This window comes from Ornithodoros turicata, chromosome 5 (genome assembly GCF_037126465.1).
Source record: "Ornithodoros turicata isolate Travis chromosome 5, ASM3712646v1, whole genome shotgun sequence".
In the NCBI taxonomy this organism is placed as follows: Eukaryota; Metazoa; Arthropoda; class Arachnida; order Ixodida; family Argasidae; genus Ornithodoros; species Ornithodoros turicata.
The window spans coordinates 57253566-57274749 of NC_088205.1; the positions used below are offsets into that span (position 1 = coordinate 57253566).

Consider the following 21184-nt stretch of genomic DNA (forward strand, 5'->3'; position numbering starts at 1 on the left):
GCGAAAAATACAAAGTCCCGGTTTGACTTGGACACCCCTCGTATATGTCAGACGAAACTTCTCCGCAGGATATTCCAACATCCAACTTCAGACGTACATCTGATATCCTTAGAACTACCACGTGTTCTGGGGGCATGGATCACCGCACATGTCCGTTTGTGGATATCCTGAGGATATCATTTCCGCGCTTTATTTTCTTCATCCACGCTGGATATCGGAGGGATATCCATCAGACAGAAGAATCCGACCACGGACGTTAGGACATTAATCGTACATCCAGTGGATATTCGGTATTGTTGGGGTTAGTTCGATACAGCAGTGCCATCTTCTGCCATGGAGTGCTGGATCTATCTTCTAGCACGTGTGACCCCTGCATCCTTCGAACAGAGGATGAGATCGTCATTCAGTAGCCTTTGGAGATGTTATAGATCTTTACAATGTTTCTGGCATAAAACTCCAGTAAGAGAGAGAGAAATAGAAAGGAAGAAATAAGGGGAGCCTCTAGCGTAGTGTCTGGAAGACCTGAAACTGCCCCTCAATTTGTTGCCACGTAGTGCTACAATAGACCTTAGGCAGTGTGCGTGTAGCATGTTGTCCAAGGCCAGATGCCCACACACCCTTCAGAACACCAAAGTGCAAAGTTGGGGCAGTTGGGGCAAAGTTGGGGCACCCTAAATTAGTTAAGCTTCAAAACACCTTGGCATACACCCCTGGGCCTTCCTCAACTGTGGGTACCCGAGCTGACAACGACACCAAAGCACAACACAACCACAAACGTGCCCCGTCTTTTTCTTTTTTTTAAGCTGCTGGAAAATAGTAACAGTGCAAGATGAAAATGCCCTGGAGTCATGTACAGTGAAGTGGCAGTGTACGGAAGCTGAAAATGCGTTAAAGCCATGTACAGTGAAGTGGCAGTGTACAGAAGCTGAAAATGCACTAAGCCATGTACAGTGAAGTGGCAGTCTACGGAAGCTGAAAATGCACTGAAACCATGTACAGTGAAGTGAAAGTGTACGGAAGCTGAAAATGCACTGAAGCCATGTACAGTGAAGTGGCAGTGTATGGAAGCTGAAAATGCACTGAAGCCACGTACAGTGAAGTGACAGTGTACGGAAGCTGAAAATGCACTGAAGCCATGTACAGTGAAGTAGCAGTGTACAGAAGCTGAAAATGCACTAAGCCATGTACAGTGAAGTGTCAGTGTACGGAAGCTGAAAATGCACTGAAGCCATGTACAGTGAAGTGGCAGTGTACGGAAGTTGAAAATGCACTGAAACCATGTACAGTGAAGTGGCAGTGTACGGAAGTTGAAAATGCTCTGAAGCCATGTACAGTGAAGTGGCAGTGTACGGAAGCTGAAAATGCGCTGAAGCCATGTACAGTGAAGTGGCAGCGTACAGAAGCTGAAAATGCACTAAGCCATGTACAGTGAAGTGGCAGTGTACAGAAGTTGAAAATGCACTGAAACCATGTACAGTGAAGTGGCAGTGTACGGAAGTTGAAAATGCACTGAAACCATGTACAGTGAAGTGGCAGTGCACGGAAGCTGAAAATGCACTGAAACCATGTACAGTGAAGTGGCAGTGTACGGAAGCTGAAAATGCACTGAAGCCATGTACAGTGAAGTGACAGTGTATGGAAGTTGAAAATAAACTGAAACCATGTACAGTGAAGTGGCAGTGTACGGAAGTTGAAAATGCACTGAAACCATGTACAGTGAAGTGGCAGTGCACGGAAGCTGAAAATGCACTGAAACCATGTACAGTGAAGTGGCAGTGTACGGAAGCTGAAAATGCACTGAAGCAATGTACAGTGAAGTGACAGTGTATGGAAGTTGAAAATAAACTGAAACCATGTACAGTGAAGTGGCAGTGTACGGAAGTTGAAAATGCACTGAAACCATGTACAGTGAAGTGGCAGTGCACGGAAGCTGAAAATGCACTGAAACCATGTACAGTGAAGTGGCAGTGTACGGAAGCTGAAAATGCACTGAAGCCATGTACAGTGAAGTGACAGTGTATGGAAGTTGAAAATAAACTGAAACCATGTACAGTGAAGTGGCAGTGTACGGAAGTTGAAAATGCACTGAAACCATGTACAGTGAAGTGGCAGTGTACGGAAGCTGAAAATGCACTGAAACCACGTACAGTGAATACGGAAGTTGAAAATGCACTGAAACCATGTACAGTGAAGTGGCAGTGTACGGAAGCTGAAAATGCACTGAAACCACGTACAATGAATACGGAAGTTGAAAATGCACTGAAACCATGTACAGTGAAGTGGCAGTGAACGGAAGCTGAAAATGCACTAAGCCATGTACAGTGAAGTGGTGTTGACCTTTGGAGGGGTCCTGGCGGCACAGTGGGTGATGCGCGACGGTTTCGGTTAAACCCCGAGGAGATCAAGAGACAACCGCCTATCTTCGTCGTTCGTCCTGCAGAAGTGCTGAGCACGCGCGCAAGGTAACTTCACCTTCCCTTGCCACGCGCTGCCAGGATCATTTTATTTTGTCCACTCGAAACCGAAAGTGAAAGTAACAAGATTTGCGCTCGACGCACAAAGGTTCAGTCCAACAAGTGGCAGTGTACGGAAGCTAAAAATGCACTAAGCCATGTACAGTGAAGTGGCAGTGTACGGAAGCTGAAAATGCACTGAAACCACGTACAGTGAATACGGAAGTTGAAAATGCACTGAAACCATGTACAGTGAAGTGGCAGTGCACGGAAGCTGAAAATGCACTGAAACCATGTACAGTGAAGTGGCAGTGTACGGAAGCTGAAAATGCACTGAAGCCATGTACAGTGAAGTGACAGTGTATGGAAGTTGAAAATAAACTGAAACCATGTACAGTGAAGTGACAGTGTACGGAAGTTGAAAATGCACTGAAACCATGTACAGTGAAGTGGCAGTGTACGGAAGCTGAAAATGCACTGAAACCACGTACAGTGAATACGGAAGTTGAAAATGCACTGAAACCATGTACAGTGAAGTGGCAGTGTACGGAAGCTGAAAATGCACTGAAACCACGTACAATGAATACGGAAGTTGAAAATGCACTGAAACCATGTACAGTGAAGTGGCAGTGTACGGAAGCTGAAAATGCACTAAGCCATGTACAGTGAAGTGGTGTTGACCTTTGGAGGGGTCCTGACGGCACAGTGGGTGATGCGCGACGGTTTCGGTTAAACCCCGAGGAGATCAAGAGACAACCGCCTATCTTCGTCATTCGTCCTGCAGAAGTGCTGAGCACGCGCGCAAGGTAACTTCACCTTCCCTTGCCACGCGCTGCCCGGATCATTTTATTTTGTCCACTTGAAACCGAAAGTGAAAGTAACAAGATTTGCGCTCGACGCACAAAGGTTCAGTCCAACAAGTGGCAGTGTACGGAAGCTAAAAATGCACTAAGCCATGTACAGTGAAGTGGCAGTGTACGGAAGCTGAAAATGCACTAAGCCATGTACAGTGAAGTGGTGTTGACCTTTGGAGGGGTCCTGACGGCACAGTGGGTGATGCGCGACGGTTTCGGTTAAACCCCGAGGAGATCAAGAGACAGCCGCCTATCTTCGTCGTTCGTCCTGCAGAAGTGCTGAGCACGCGCGCAAGGTAACTTCACCTTCCCTTGCCACGCGCTGCCAGGATTTTTGTCCACTCGAAACCGAAAGTGAAAGTAACAAGATTTGCGCTCGACGCACAAAAGTTCAGTCCAACAAGTGGCAGTGTACGGAAGCTAAAAATGCACTAAGCCATGTACAGTGAAGTGGCAGTGTACGGAAGCTGAAAATGCACTAAGCCATGTACAGTGAAGTGGTGTTGACCTTTGGAGGGGTCCTGACGGCACAGTGGGTGATGCGCGACGGTTTCGGTTAAACCCCGAGGAGATCAAGAGACAACCGCCTATCTTCGTCGTTCGTCCTGCAGAAGTGCTGAGCACGCGCGCAAGGTAACTTCACCTTCCCTTGCCACGCGCTGCCAGGATTTTTGTCCACTCGAAACCGAAAGTGAAAGTAACAAGATTTGCGCTCGACGCACTAAGGTTCAGTCCAACAAGTGGCAGTGTACGGAAGCTAAAACTGCACTAAGCCATGTAGTGAAGTGGCAGTGTACGGAAGCTAAAAATGCACTAAGCCATGTACAGTGAAGTGGCAGTGTACGGAAGCTGAAAATGCACTAAGCCATGTACAGTGACGTGGACTTCAACCTGATGACAAGTCATCTTCAGCGAATGAGGCTTGTGCACTTGACATCACGCGCAGCCTTTGAGCACCTTTGAGCCACGTTACATGGGAAAACATGGGGATGCATCACAGGCATCATACTGCAGGCCGAATGAGGCAGCAGCATGTGTTTTTACAATTTCCTCTCGTAACTGCACGCATACTGCAACAACTCACAGCATTCCCTCCTACAGTGGCTCCCTTGCGGCAATATGTTTTCCCATGTCAAATCACCAAACGTGACGTCACTGCACAAGCCTCATTGGCAGTGTACGATACTACCCTGAGGGCAAAGGTGTACAAGGCATTCTTTTAATGTCCTTTGCAACTTTGAACAAAATAGTGTTATATACAAAAGTACTTTGCCTCGATACAGCTACACTCACGTACTGAAAAAAAAAAAAAAAAAAGTATAACATGTACACAATAGGCACACAAGGCACTCGACGTGCCTAAAGAATGAGCGGACTCACCGACAAATCCACGAATATCTTGTACCCCACCACAATTCACAGGTCACGCCTCAAGTGTAGCTTGAAACTTTCGAGCATCAGTTTATAATATCTAGTGACCACTCACCCACCTATCAGGATTGGGCTTCATAAAAAGATCTACAGGCCATGCAATATATGTAACACGCACAGAATGTCTGCGTACATGCTCTGTTCTTTAGTGTTCTTACACAGACCATAAACTTAAAAAAGTACAATACTTCTAATACTGGTAACAACTGAGCTTCAGGGTGCACAAGGGGAATATATCTGCAAGTTCCTGTCATGCAATTGTATTATGCCTTGTATTATTTAGCTTCAATGAGACAGCAGATTGCACTATGTTCATGACTTCCATCTGGTAACTGTTATTTTGATCGATCAATAACTTGCCAAATTTATAGAACACCTAGTACTTTCTTTCCTAGGAGCATCCTGTTCTTGTCCACAGAAAAATACCATACTTGCAAAAAAAAGTATAACTTTTCTCGTTGCAGCAAAAAAAAAAAACAGCTGCTGCTTCTGGTGAAATGTTGCATTCTTGTCATCACACGTCAGCAAAATCAACCAAATTTATCAAAAATTGCAGAATAGGTATGACTCGTTTGACAATATGCATGCATTCTGCTATGAGCAATGTAGATAAAAAGCACTGCCAAATACGGCATGCCTGCCAAGCTGGCACAGGCTCTATAGATTGGAAGCTTTTGTGTGAGAAATACCTAATGCCTCAATACCTAATTCAACTTTTTTAATATTAGTAGTCGCTTGAAACAGCTTATCATACTTCTCCAGATAAACACTCAAACAACTGGGGTATGTCAGCAGTGTCATAGTTGTGTGCACTCTGCACACTGCTGGTAGAATTATGCAGAAGAGAAAGAAAAAAAAAGAGTAGGACAATATTCGCTCAAATGTACATAAATATGTTGCATATAAACCCATATTTGTGCAAAACTAGAGCTTTGCATAGGAAATGTATGTTTGCAAGGCTGTTCATAGTTGCAAAAATGTGGATAACTCTTGCAGATACACAAAATTTTTCAGAACAAGTCAGTGACAAGTGTCAGTGACTGAGACGCTTGTGTCTGAGCTCCGTCCCTATCCGTGGCAAAGCTTTTCCTGGTACTTTTAACCATGCTCGGTGACTCCCGCTGAGGTCATCAAAGATCTTGAGAGTTAATTTCCGCATGTGAGGCTTTATTTGCCAATGAGGCTCATTCCATTTCCCATCTGACTCATTAAACTTACAAAGGCTAGCACAGCAGCAATGTTAATCAAATGAAAGGGTACGAGACAGTGGTAACTGACAGTGGCCCAGCCTTGCAAGACAGGTGTTTACTGCAGTACAGCTGTCACAAAAACTTGTCATTTGAAGTGCTGCTGAAGATCAAAGTGCTGCTTCACAGACATTGTCAAGGTTTTCTGATATGCATAGGTCCAGGCATTGAGATCACATAGTAGAATACAGCCATTTATCTGGCTTATCTTTGTGCTTGAAGAATCCCAAAGATGTAAGCACATGGTGCTAACAGAGAATAATATTTACAAGTTTGAAAATACACATTGTTTTTGTACACCGCCTGTAGATCAGTACCAGGCTTGCACAGATATGCATGTTCACCAATGCTATTATTTTATTCCAAGCCATGAAGAAACTTGTGTGCTGCACTGATCTGGAAATAGATCTGCTGTCTCCTGCAATCACTGCACCAATGAATATTTGGCTATGTGCCCAAAATTGAGTTTGTGATTAGTCAACATACAAATGGTCTCTTTCGTGAAATTTGAAAATCCTCTGCTAGAAGAAAGCATAAGTTCCAAATAAGCACAGCACGCAGCACTAGAAGTAAGCTCCTTCCAGCAAAAGGCAACAAATGTGTTTAAAAGCTCGTTTTCTGCAACTTCATGTACATTCATCAAACTGTGTTTATTCCCCTTTTGTCAAATCCATTGGCCAAGTAAGTGCATGACGTTTAACAATAACAGAAACAAATGTGAGCAGAACTGATACCAACGTGACACCCCAGATGCATGAAATGCCCTAACAGAACTAATATTAAACAAATTCATAATTACAATCATACATATGTGCACACATATTCAACTAAAGAGGATAGCAAAAATGGTCATATCGTCACAACGTACTCCTGAAATGCTAGGCAGCATTAGATGTTGCTCTCCAGACAGCACTGTTTACATTTTGGTTCAAGTGGCTTTCAGCGAGGACCCGCCATCGTGACAATGTACACAGTGACTACTATTGGCAGAAAAATATAAAAATGACAGTGGTAGAGCATGCATGCATACATTTCCACGATGGTCATGTCACTCTACACACTTCAAACACTCCATGCGTGAGAGATTCTTTTCGTTGGGTGTGTTCCCATTGGCTTGGACATGACAGCTCTCAAGCTGGATTAATCGGGTCGATGGATTGCCATCTTGGGGATAAATTCAATGAGCAGCACCTGCACATGTTTAAACAAGCATGACATGTAATAAATGCAACAAAGCAGGATGGCTGTACAGCATTATTAAAATTATTAGGCCCTTTCACGTTTCACAGGCCTTCGGACAACACAATCGTGGGATTAACCCTTACGGAGGTTAGGTGTCACAGAGATAACCATAACATATGAGTGCACAGACAGTGTGGATGCCAGCACTGTGGAGCATTGGCCACTACGTTGGAGACAGTATCACAGACACCTCGTGCCGCACAGGCTGTGGCGAGCGTGAAGCAGAGACTGACCGCAGATCAGGGGTGGGCAGTAATAGTAATACTTTGTGTTATAATACTATTACTGTAATACTTTTGAGTATTTGTATTATGTATTATAATACTCATTTTTGAAATGTATTTGTATCTGTATTATAATACACAAAATCGAAGTATTACATGTATTATAATACTTTTGAAGGTGTAATACCTTCCCAGAGGTCATATGTAAGACCTCCTAGGTGTCACCAGTGCACTTTATGAGTAATTTTTCGTGTCCCACAAACATCTGGACACCAACAAGGTCCCTATTATTCCTTTGCTCAAACTACCCCAAAGGGAGTGACCTCAGTGCCAGAGGTTACTGGGGGCTTCCTCGCATTCCTTCCATTTCAGCGTCCGTAAAGATGAGTCATCGCATTGCAAGCCCTTTGTGGTATGAAAGAGTGCGTCCAGTCCAGGCACCCCTGTACGGGGTTGCACTATGGACAGTTACACACACACACACATTTTATCGTCCAGGGTGGACGAAATGAAGACTCTTCCACACTGAGAGCAAGCTGTTCACTGTGATCGAATTGACCAGCGCTATCTCATCATATTCGGAAAAGGCATGCCCTATAGAGGACTACCCTTTGAGAATATGCTAGACATGTAAGCACCTGAAATAACACGTCATTGGAGAATGACTGGCTCGATAAGTAATGCGCAAATTATATAGATTCCTGATTTTCTATTCCTTTCTTTCTCCCCAAGTTACGTATCAATGTATTACTAGTATTACTCGTGTAATACACAGAAGTATTAGTATTATGTATTATAATACCTCAGAATCAAAGTATTACGTATTAGTATTATAATACCGATTTCAAGGAAGTATTATGTATCAGTATTATAATACAAAATATGGGTATTACTGCCCATCCCTGCCGCAGATGCAGTAATTGCCAGACCGAGCATGCTGATGTGTTGACCAACCCAGTTTCCAACCTATGTCTTGGATTCTCCATGATGTGGGCATCTGCACTGGCACCATGTGTTACGGTCAAGCCTGGCGCTGGCTGGACATGCAAAGTTTGGAACCTTCTAGGAATGGAACAATGCTAGACAGTGTGGATGTGACACACCTGAGCGCAACTAACAAACACAATATTTCGTGCGGGATAACCAAAAAAGTAGAGGTGTGCCAATATTCGGTATTTCGAATATGAATCGAATATTTTCTGTGTTTGATTCGTACTCGTATTCAAAAATCTGATACCCTAACTTTTTCAATATTCAAACTTTCCTGAAGATCATACCAGGTTACTAACAAGAAGCTGCGGGTTGCACACTTGAATCTGTACGATGCGGTAACGGCGAAGAGCATGAATACTACAACAGTTATAAAGTGACGTGTGGTGCTTTCGAGGTTGCATTCATCTGCGAATGCATTGCTACGCATTCGCTAACTGAAACTAGTACACAGTTGTAAAGTCTGTTCCATTGAAGTTTGCCCCTTCGATGGCAAGTGAAACGCGAAACCACAGTACACTTTCTGTGAAGTATTGTCGACTATCCTTGCATTTGCTGACCAAGAGCGAGGGAAGCTCCACCTCCTGGATGCCGGCCAATAGGAGGACGCGGAGGGCGGGCACTTCCCAAGTCTCTGCTCTCGCCTAAGAGATGGCGCAGCGTTACCATTGTTTCGCGTGTCACAAGGCTTTTGCCATGGCGCACCAATCTAGCCAACGGCTTCGCCGTCCGTCAACATGGGAACGAGGCCAACCGGGAGTCGCGCGTATGCCAGTTAACGGACGGCGAAGCTGTGGGTTAGATTGGTGCGGCGTGGCAGAAACATTGCGACATTTCACCATGTCTTAGGCGAGAGCAGGGGCTTGGAAAGTGCCCGCACTCCGCGTCCTCCTACTGGCCCGCATCCAGGAGGCGGAGCCTCCCTCGCTCTTGGTCAGCAAACGCAAGGATAGCCGTATTGTCTTGTCTCAAGCACAGTTGCGGCTTCACTTGATTGTCGAACATTCGCTTGAAGCCTTGAATTCTACAAGAGGTGTTCAAGTCAAACCGGGACTTTGTCTCCTGAGTGTACAAATGGCTCACGCTACTTCTTTTTCATCATTTTCACACGCGACAAGCCTCCGCGTTCACCACGTGGTGGTCCAAAGTTTGTGCAGAACAGAAGACACGTGCTGGACAAGTTGGCCGACAACGAGGTGAGCGCGCACATCGAAGAGCGAATAGTCATGAAGTTTCTCGTGAATGAAGGCGTAAAGTCATCTGAAATTCACAGAAGACTTCAGGCTCAGTATGGCCACGATACACTTAGCCGCAGCAAAGCGTTTGAGTGGTGCACACGGTTCCGAGACGGCCGTACATCAGTGCAGGATCCCGGCCGGGGCGGCTCAGAGTCCAGTGTCAGAGTTCCTGAGAACATCCAAAGTTTTTCCACGGTTTTCTGGGACAAGGCTGGCGTTGTTCATGTTGATTGTCTGCTCAGTGGTACCACCATCAATAGTGCATATTACTGCCAGGTTCTCAGGGATGTGCATAAGGCGCTGAAGCAAAAGCGGCCGGGCCTCATCACCTAAGTCGTCCTCCTCCTACAGGACAATGCACGCCCACATACCGCGCATCTCACGACACACACCTTAACGAAACTTGGCTGGGAGTTGCTGCCACATCCCCCTTACAGGCCAGACCTCGCCCCCAGCGATTTTCGTCTCTTCGGGCCACTGAAGGCGTTCCTTGGGGGCCGCCACTTCAGCTGCGACGACAAGGTCAAGAATGCGGTCCGATCATGGCTGCTATGCGCCGGTAAGGATTTCTACACTGCTGGCATCTAAGCCCTCGTGAAACGCTGGGACAAGTGCATTAGTGCAGCTGGAGATTACGTTGAAAAATAAAACAAATTTCTCGTCTGTAAGTTCATTTTACTTTTGCGAAAAATGAAAAGTCCCGGTTTGACTTGAACGCCCCTTGTAGTTAACACCTCTGTCACCACATGCTACCCAGCATAGACTGGGAGACGTACCCATGTCTTCTGTTCTACAGTTTTGATTTGTGGTCATGGCCTTTTGAGTTGCTATGCTTTGGAATTTGGACCAGTCAACAATGACGTATCTATTCTTGGATGCATGTGACGACAGCAATAATCGGGAAGTGAGATGTGACGATATTTCTACAGAATTTCTCTAATCCAGGTGTTGCGCAATAGCTGTGACCACAGGCTATAAGCACCAACTAGAACGACGACGACAATGCCGCAGGGTCATTTGAAACTGCATTCACTGTTGTTCCAGATGATAACAAGACGTATATGCCTTCAGATGAAATTAAGTATAGTACTGAAGATGAAAGTCACAAAAACGTGCGATCGTTCCTGCGATGTTCATGTTCAGTACCTCTGTGTTCGATGGTGTCGTATAGCTGTGCATAACCATATCCATACTGCACCATCAATGATAGCGATTTTACAGTGCCAATTAAAGAGGCTGTTCCAAACTATGCATTACCATCAGGAATGACACTCGCACGAGTGACAATTCCACATGTATATGTACTTTGTTCACTGTTCTTCGTATACTTCGCTATATACCGGTTGTGGAGGAAAGAGAAAGAAGGGACTGAGAGCACGCGCCCTTGGCATGCCCTGTAAGTCTGTTTGCTTGTTTGTTGGTCAGTAAAGCCAGTTCACACGAAAGGGATTCGGTGACTATGAGCAGCACTCAGCAAGCCCGCAGCCTCGTACGCGCAGCGGTCACTCGGCTAATGGCAAAACTGCAAACTGTACAACCTGTCGATGAACCTGCCCTCGTCGAGATCGAAAGCTCCATCAAGCTAATCGAAGTTAAGGCTCAGCAATTACAGGAGTTTGACACAGCCATTCAGTCTGCCATCAGCAATGAGGTGTTCGAAGACAAGTATCTGGGAGCAATCAAATACCAGGACGACATCTTCCTTGCTGCGTTAAAAGCTTGTCGCTTCCTTGCGCAAAGCCCACCGGCCTCTGCTTCTCCCGTCGCCTCCGGTGATCCCACTGGGTCCGGCCAGCTGCACGCTATTCAAAGCTTCATGAAGCTCCACGTGCCGGCACTCGGTGAGCATCAGGATTGCCCTAATGGTGATTCTGAGGTAGAAGGCAGGTCTGACAAGAGAGGTTCTGGAGGGGATACCAGAGAGGATTCTGACACTCCAAAGGACTGCTTCAAGTGCCAGCAAGAGGGACATAAGGCAAGAGATTTCACCACTGATCCCTTACCACGAATGGGGCCTGATGGCAAGCCTGTGGAGACCCCATATGTTCCTGCCCTGCCAACGGGTGAGGACTCTATTGTCTCAACGGTCTCGCCTAGCATGAGCATCGACAAGTACGACACAATTCCCGTCGAAGCCAGCGATCCATTTACTCCTTTCGGTGAGATAGGGTGACCTCCTCAAGAGCGGCGGCCTGCGACGTGCAAGGCACACCATGTCAATGGCTTTTCAGAAATCGGCCATCAGGATCGCACTAGCTGGCAGAGGCTTCATGATGTGCGCCCAGACAGGGTATGTGAAAAGTCTGCTTTACACCGCACAGCTCGCAGGAGGACTCTAACCTTGAGAAACCGAAACAAACCTTGGGAAACCGAAACCGAAACCTTGAGAAACATCTGACCGCGATGTTAGAGCGCTCGTAGCTATTGTCTCGTCTTCGACAGGTGAGCCGGCAATTCAATTTGCAAATGTAGCCAACGAGTACGGCTACGACTATATCCACAAGACATTACCTTCTTTGTCCCAGGAGTGCTACAGGAGCAGCTCGTGGACTTGACATGAAGGATGCGCATTACGTTGTCAGTTATGTCCGGCTTCAGAGCACTGATGGGTACGTTCACCGTGTAAGGCATACTGCACATGTGGGAAACCATCCCCGGGTAACGAGAGTGGAAACTTCGTCCCAGGTTTCGGCACCAAATAATGTAACGAGATGGGAGGAGACAACCGGACTCGTTGACACTCAAATGTTTACTCAACAACAACACCAAAAACAGAATAACAGGGTGCACTATACACCCTTCTTTGTCTTTCCTCAACATGCTCCCCGGCCAGCGTTGTGTTGATGCGCCTCCGGAAACGCCACCGGTCCCACCATACTTTGCATGCGACACAGCGTCAGATAAGGCCTGCATAGTCCTGGATGCCTGTTTGGCCACGTGTACTTCACGAGTAACGGCCGATCGGAGGCTCAAGGGGCTGCCAGCCGGACGGTCTGCTGGACGTCAGCATCGGCTATCGCGTCAAGAAAGTAGCCAACAGCGACGGTGCCCAGAACATCCTGGGCGCAGTCAGCAAAAACCACACGAAACTTTATAAGCGAGCTCAGTGAGCGACTCATTTGGAAGTTGTACACGGCTTCTCAACTGGGCATGGAATAGCCCTTGCTGATGACGGTCACCGAAACGGTGTCCAACGGTGTCGAGCGCCTGAAGCTGTGTCTCTCTGACGGCGACAATGTCTGAAGAACTGCCAGTGCAGGCCCTCATAGCGCAGAGACGAGGTGGCATGCTGTCTGTTCTTCCGACCATCCATTTGTGTCGGCCACCACTTCAAACTGTGCCAAATAGCTGCTCCAAGGATCCTCGCCGTTGAACTTATCAGGTTTTGCAGCTGCTGAGGGTTGACGTGTCACATATGATGGTTGATCGTGGTGTGAACCATACGCCATCGTACCAGACGAATGCTGACCAGTTTCAGACCGTCCCTGAGGCAGATGCAACGGTGCAGCGAATTCGGACCGCAACTCTTCCACGACGCTGCGTGTATTCGACTGCAGCAATGTTTCCATTTCCTCTCGGGTAATAAAGCTTGCGGCTTCAGGTTCATGCTCCACTGCAGGAGCCGGTTGCCGGCGTCGTCGGGGGGGCATTGTTCAAGCAACGGCAATGGAAATCCTACTTCTGGCACCAAATGTTACAAGGTTCCGATCCCTTCACCTCAGTCAGTTCTATCCCGAAGAAGTCGAAGTGTCCACGCCCTTTCCCTCTGACTTCTTCCTCATTCTCGTAACAATATCATCACTCAGTGGAACAGCAAGCTACTTAAGCTTGAAGCACTTCACTTACAGTGGGAGTATGGCTTCAGTTGTCTGAAGATCAACTGTGAGCAGGCAGTTGGCCGATGACATTGACCGAAGGGCTCTCATTGCGACAATACAGTTCCTGAAGCCTATCAAGGATGCACCAGGTGCACTCGAAGAATCCAACCACCCAATGCTCTTTCTTGTACTACCATGTTATTATAAGCTGCTGGACATCTTGAAGCTGTCTAGCAGTGACACAAACGGGATCAGGCATGGAAAAGAGAAGCTAGGACTCTCCTACAAGACAAATTTGTGATTGTAAAAGGCAACCGTAAAAGAGAGACGGATAACAGCAGTGATGATCCCAGAATGGTGTACAGATCACATGGAAAAGCTGCCTTCATAGGCTGCGTTTGTACACAGTGTCCTAGCATAGAGCTCTCCCAGCAAAGGGTCATTTTCCACGGCTGGGCACATTTTTGCAACACAGGAGCACGGCCCTCAAGCCAACTGCCATGGATTACAAGCCAGTCCTCAATAGCTGCTTTGCAAGTGTATAGCAGCAGAAGGGACTGAACTTACATAACGTTCGTAATTCCATGACCTTTTATTTCACAAGCATGGAAGTTGTGAGCACAATTGAAACTTTGCATAAATTTTCATACATCATTTCTAGTAGTACTGTCCCATGCACTCAGTATTCCACCGCAGCATATGCGGGTCAGCAACAGTTCACAGCGTAGTGCAGGTTTGCCATTATAACTGCAATACAGTGGGTGCAGGTTGTTTGGTTGTAAAAGAGGCCAGGTGCTGATAAAAAATCCTTGCCCGTGAGTGCAGCGCGGGTCAGAAATTACGTATTCGTACGCCCCTCTACTTGTAGCAACACGTGTAATAATAATTACATGCAACATTTTTCTTTTCTTTCAGTCACATGGGGAAAGACAGTCTGCCAGACCTCAAAATATTGTAAAGGGGCAACAGAATACATGTAATGTAATGCATTTATGTCCGCCTGATCATATTTTTTTAACAAAAGTAATATTTCCCAGCATACCAAAGCACTAATTGTTAATTTCACTCACATATTCCATCATGCTGTTGGAGTCACACCTCTGCTTTCCAAGCTTCCAGTGCAAGCCCAGCTACAACAAGCAAGAAAGGTATTAGGCCATATTGTTTCTAATTTACAGAAAATTTAATTGAATGCCTGTTTCTTACACAATATAGCAGATAAGCAACACACCTAATTCAGTCAAAAATCTGTTTAAATGGCTGTACACCCTACTTCATCAGCCGTGCACCTTAAATGTAAATGTGCTTATATTCGAATTGTAGAAGCATTGCAATTTCTGTAATAACAAAACAATTGCAAACAACTGCCAGCCTAATAATAATAAATCATTTAAGACATTTAAAATGTAACTTCAATTCAGTATTTCTATGTCACACACATTAAAAATTTCAAACAGATTTTTACCTTATGGTACAGATGACTATTTTCCCAATCTAGAACCTTCTCGATTGAATGCCGTGTCTGAAACAGGTAGAATAAGGCGTCAAAGCTGCTGCGAATGTATCATACGAATGCATTGGGCCATGGTTGCAGTTTGCTCAAGTGATCTCCCTTGATTTGCACCTTTCATATACTAATATGCCCGAACATTAAAGTCACTGTTGGTGCATCACTACGAATTAGTACTTCACACATCAAGCTACCTGCATTTCTTACTTTATACGCAGAACAATTTTAGAGCAGGTTTCAAAGATGGAAACTTAGAGGTACAAGTTATTTGCTGGATGTGTTTCACAATTTTTGTTTTTAAATGAAGAATAATTTTATGAATACTAATTTTATGAATAATAATTTTAGAATAAATTTTGGATTTGTTTATGTTTGGACTCAACTGTTCACTAGCACTCTACATAACTCAAAGCTGCAAACTGAAGGCCCAGGTCTGTGCCAGGTGGAGATCCATAAGCACCACTGCAAAGAGTTTTGCTCCTAAGGCATCACCCTAAATCAAAGGCCAGCACAGAACCAGTCCCCATTACAACCGTTCCCCAGAACGTAGGTTGCCTCCAAGTAATATTTCCTGCTCATTTTTTGCACGTATCTCTCTCATGAGCCATACACAGACTTAATGAAACATAAGCACAGACTGGATGTGTGCCAGGTTTCTTCCACTGAGACAGTTCTGCAGACATATCTGCGCATTGTTCTAATGACGTGAGGATGTCGAACACGTGCTGTGCAAAAACTATATGCAATATAGTACAAGGAAGAAAGAGGTGCATTACCCTTTTGCTAAGGCATACTACAGGCCAGAGAGAACATCCTAGTGTACAGCAGCAACAAAGGCAACCACAGAACAGCCACTTCACATTCACTGGCAGAGTCTTTCTTAACACACTGTTGATGCGCAGGATCGTTGCTTTGAATTCCTCTGGAGCTACCTGACAGTCGAGAACAGAATGAGCATAGTTGAATGTTAATGGGTACAAAAAAAAAGAACAATTATGCATTGCACCGGGCCTCACAGTGATGCACCTTCATTGGAGTATGTCATCTGTATGTAAGTGGAATTCTGCTAGTAAGTTTTAATAATGTCTTGCCATCCCACCATGATCGATGAGATGCTGAGAAAGGAAATATTGTTATGCTATGCAGAAGATAAAACACCACGTTGATACAGGAACCTGCCCCACCACATTACCACCTGCCACACATTAATTATGAGCAATAAAAAAAATACTGTCAGCTGGGATACACGACCGGTAACAAAATAGAGTTGGTCTCATTCCTGTAGAGCACTCAGTCCTTCTCCCCTCCTCAATTTCTGTCTTCACATAGTGTTTAATTGACCTAGATCATTTATCGACCGTGCTGGCCAAGGCTGGACCCACCTCTCAAAAAAATCCTGGATCTGCCCCTGTCTAGAGTATTAGTTATGGTGACCTCTTTGGAGAGCACAATTCATGGCAGCGCAGAGGATTTTTTCCAGGGCATGCGTGCAACCCCTTTACCTACTGTCCCCAAGACGGATGCTATGGACTCCGCAGAGGTTCATGTCGTTATGACGACATCCAAGCATAAATCATGCCGATCAGTGAGTAAAGAGCGCACAATTTCATAAGTGGCCCAAGTTTTGTTTTCAGTGAGACCATGTCATCGAGATACTTTTCAAGGTATGTTTCATTGCCTATGAGTACTGTTGATTAAAAGCCTTGCCTTGGTGAACACCACCACATTGTATACAGAATGAAGACTTGGAAATCCTGCATATTTCTTCAAAAGTATTCAGTATATCAAAGTAAAAATATGAACATTCGAGAATATAGGTGTCCTGATCTTTCAGTTTCCATTTCTATTCTTCAAACTTGATTTAAATTGTGGTAGTACAGTGAACCCTCGTTAATATGACCCCCGTTAATCTGACATACTCGCTTTATGACCGTTTTTCTCGGGAACTGTTCTGCCGGCATGTAAATCCCCCTCGTTAATATGACAATCCCTTTATCGGACAATGACCAAGATTTTTGTCGCAAGTAGGGTCAAACACAGACATTATCTTCCCGCTATTATGACCGCGACACATGACCCTCAGAGAGCCCCCGGGAGAGGCTATCTCCTACCTCACTCAGAAGGTGACAGTGTTAAAGTAGGGCGTCAAGGTTTGGGATGTCCCCTGAAATAGCTGACCTCGGGATTATACTAATATCGCTTTTCGAACCACCGAAGTGCTTAAAAAGGCCGGGACCAGGTTACACTGTGCTGCTGTTTTCACCTAAGGATGGCCGAAACTAAGCGGAAGAGGGATTTGACAGTCGGAATGAAGAGCGGCATTACTCGAAGGAGGCAAGTGAAGCTCTACAGGTTGCCTCGTTATTTTTTGAGCAGATAAAGGTCGATAACATGTGCGCAATTGATGGTGCTATTGTCCATTTAGAAAAATTAATGACTGAAAATTGTTTGACGTAGTCGTTGTTAACAGGTTTTTCATAAAATAAATCATAATTACGTCAGCTTTTGTTGTGCGTAGCGGTCCGGGTAGGATGCGTTATTCGTTAATATGACAATTCGCTTTATGACCAAAATCTGCGGGAACGGCAGTGGTCATATTAACGAGGGTTCACTGTATACACAAGGAACATCACAGCTTTGATGTCATCCCCCTTCTTTCCATTCTCTCCATAACTTCAAATTGAAGAGCGGTCATCTGAATTTCCTCCCCTCACTATTATGATATAAAAGGTTTTTCTGCACCTAACACCATTTGCTATCATACCTCCCCTCATGTAAGCATTAATATTGGCAACTTACGTACAGCAGAACACACAAGCTGCAAACTATTCAAACATAGAGGCACAATATAACCTTCAGCAATACCAGGAACACCGCCTTTTCACACAAACATCGAAGTGCAATAGAAATTGTCACTGCACAAGACAACAACATGCAAAAGCCCACAAAGCATGATCAGTGAAAACTCTGGGCACAAAATGAAAAAGTATGGAAATATTACCTTTGCTGATAAGGCTGATGGAAACTCTGTGTCGAACTTGTTGCTGAGGCCAAATCTATACAAAACAAAGCACATGTTCTGTTACACGTCTTCTTCCATTCTTACTGTTTCGAAAAAGCGAACTTTTGCAAAATCCATAAAGAGCTAAACACATCTGTTCCATGTATTCATTCGTTTTTGTGACTGGGTGATGTTTCTCTTCGCGTAAGCATCACAACTCTCAACGCTGCCGCCGCAAGTTTAATGTGCTGAGCCGCAGAAGTTCCGTCTATTTTTAAACGACTACAAATCAATAAAATCGAACATGCAGATGGGCGTTGTACGTGGCAAACAGTGGACAACAGACAACAGTAGACAACAACACGAAAGAGGCACCGACTCGATGACGCTGTGCACGTGCGTTGCTTCCAGATAAATCAGCTGACTGAACAGGAAACAACCACAACAACTCTTTCCACAAAAGCGATACGCTGAGCCAACACGATTATCACAAAACAAGATGCCATAATGTGCAACTTCGACCTTATGACAACAAACTATGCAAACGCTCAATTTTACTTTCCGGGTAGGGTCTCGTGCCACTCATTCCAGAAAAATAAACATACTGCCCGGTAGCTCATCCCTTTTGAATATCTGCAGGGTTCTGCCCACAGATCTGATCTACTGCGATGTAGCTTTCAAAACGTCGCCGGTCATTTCAGAAGAATAGAAATGAAGGTACGATTGAATTAGCCCTTTCAGTGAGAGTAGTGAAGCACAGACAAAGAGTTCGAACCGTCTGTATGGTAGTCATGAGATCCGTCCTGCGAGCGGCAGCGTTGATGGACAGATGGAACTTACACCGTCATGTTTCCTGCTCCACGTATGACAACGGGCTCCGGGACCATGCTAATCATTGCTTCGTCGTTGACTCTTTCATCGTCGTCATCCTCTTCGTAGATCGCGTCGAAATCTGCCATGTTTGATACTGGTGGCGAACTTGCCATGGGCTCACCGCTGAGCATCCGCCACAAGGCTGGCATGCAACTTGAGACGAGAAGTTCCTCCACAAAGATTAATTCATGAATGCTACCACAAGTTAATCCACAGAGAAGCTAATGGCATCGTGGATTTCCGTGGAGAAAGAAGTCAAAGCACTGACCGAAGCAAAATAGATGGAGTCAGCAGCGATGCTGTCTTATCATGGCTGCTATTGGCTACTAATTGGATTTGTTGTCGTAATTTTACCATTCTACTGCCGCATTTACAATATTGCAAACATCTGTGAAATGTAAATAAGGATTTTTTTCTGTGTTTTTTCTTTGTTTCGTCAACACATGATGTTTTCAGACACGCTCTCAGCTCTCAGCTGTCGAGGAGTCAAGGAGCACGGAAGGCGGAAGGGGCGGAAGGCGACGTCGCTTAGCCAGTATTGTAGCCAAGCCTACTAATCTGTCAAGACAGGTGAAGGCTAGTCAAGACCGGTCAAGACAATATAATATGATATAATACATAAGTCATCACGTGAGGAGAAGGGTGTTGTTTTGTGTTTGTCCGATGAACTTTTACACCTCGTGCAGCCCAACAAAAACATGACGTCGGAGAAGTTCGAAGACATGGAAGAGGACATCAAATCTCTTCTGGACGAAATAAGTCGAAAATATGACATCTGCATACGTGCAGGGGGCGAAGACAAGAAGGCAGCTCTTCGCGACGTCGAACGAAAACTGGATCAAGCAAACCGAGCTCTTCAAGACTTGGAGCAGGAAGCGAGATCTGCACCGCACCCGTATCGTGTCACGATGCTGTCAAAGTCTAGGAAGTTGAAACAAGACATTATCAGTGCCGAAAGACGTTTCAAAGCGCTCACAAGTGATCGTGGTCTGGCACGACAAGAGCTTCTAAGCCCAACTACTGTGATAGGCGACTTTGGTAGCGATCCCCAACGCAGTCGATTACTGCAGATGAATGACACGATACAGAGGACCACGGACAGCGTAGGGCGATCCATTCAGGTTGCCTCCGAAACCGACCAGATTGGTGTGGCTGTTGGCGAAGAACTCCGGTCCCAAAGAGAGACACTAGTTCGAGCTAAAGAGAGACTAGAGGAAGTAGACGGAAACTTGACAACGAGCCGCAAGATAATCCGGACCATGTACAGGAGAGTAATTACTAACAAGATGATTCTGATTGTGATCATCATATTGGAATTGGCCATCCTTGGTGGTCTGCTATACTGGAAACTTGCACGGTGATAATGTGACTATGATGGCTGGCTTGTCGATTACTGATTGTTACTCCCTGTTTTTTAAGCATACATAATGAATAGCCATGGGATGCTACTCGTTGCAACGAGATTTTTATTACAGTGAGTGCAACCGCTGCTTTATTTTCTGACGCGCACGATGTTAGCTTGCGTGCACACAGTGTGGAGAGAGAGCCATGTAAAGGTGCTCCACAGCACATAGTTGTGTTTATGTACCCTATTCAACTTATAGCACATTCGGGTGTCTTGTGCTTGCACTTTTTACATGACACCGTGAATTTTTCTACGTACTGTTAATCGTGGGGAGTGTTGCCTTCTTGCTGCAGGCAAGCTGCAATCAAATAATAAATGTAACCTCGCATACCCAAGATATTACAAACATGGAAGCGGAAGCCTTTTTCATGTACATTTAAATACACATTCATTGAAGAAGCACAGATAAAAATATTGCAGTGATTGCACTGCTTAGTCCAGCTGTTGGCAGTATTAAAAAGAGGATGAGAAAGGGGGAAAAGTCTAGCAATTCAAGACCCTTGAGGTATAGTTGTAAATAAATAAATAAATCCAAGAAGGTACCGTATTTTCCGGTGTAAAACGCGCACCCCTAAAAATGGGCCGAATTTGCACTGCAATGTTGCTACAAGCTTCTTACTGCCACCAATATACACAATAAACCAAGGCAGTGTATCATATGTGCATATGCTTTATTTGAAACATATTTAGTCAAAGCCGTTAAACTCCAATGCAACAGAGTCAGTGTCATGGTATACCTTCAGTCTCCTTTTCGCTTCCGCGTCCCTCCTCAATTATGCCAGCCAGGCGCAAAGTTCAGGGACATGAAAGCCCGATTCAAGAACAAATGCGGCTAGTGCGTTCTCAAAACTGAGCAACATTTTATATTCTTCTTTGTGGGTGTGTCCAGTTCCACCAG

General features: G+C 45.2%; 2 protein-coding genes across 2 annotated transcripts; one reads left to right on the plus strand and one right to left on the minus strand.

Annotated features, from left to right (window-relative positions):
- Window positions 1-4512: 4512 nt before the first annotated feature.
- Window positions 4513-19184, minus strand: LOC135394493 (cysteine-rich hydrophobic domain-containing protein 2-like). The gene is made up of 6 exons (XM_064625255.1): window positions 18849-19184; window positions 18009-18063; window positions 15784-15939; window positions 14963-15019; window positions 14568-14627; window positions 4513-7176 (listed from the first exon to the last, which is right to left on the minus strand). Exons 1-6 carry the CDS (start codon window positions 19028-19030, stop codon window positions 7126-7128), a joined length of 561 nt encoding a protein of 186 aa, XP_064481325.1. The 5' UTR covers window positions 19031-19184; the 3' UTR covers window positions 4513-7125.
- Window positions 19185-19456: 272 nt separating this feature from the next.
- Window positions 19457-20616, plus strand: LOC135394492 (vesicle transport through interaction with t-SNAREs homolog 1B-like). Its single transcript, XM_064625254.1, has one exon. It carries the CDS (start codon window positions 19580-19582, stop codon window positions 20240-20242), a length of 663 nt encoding a protein of 220 aa, XP_064481324.1. The 5' UTR covers window positions 19457-19579; the 3' UTR covers window positions 20243-20616.
- Window positions 20617-21184: the final 568 nt, after the last annotated feature.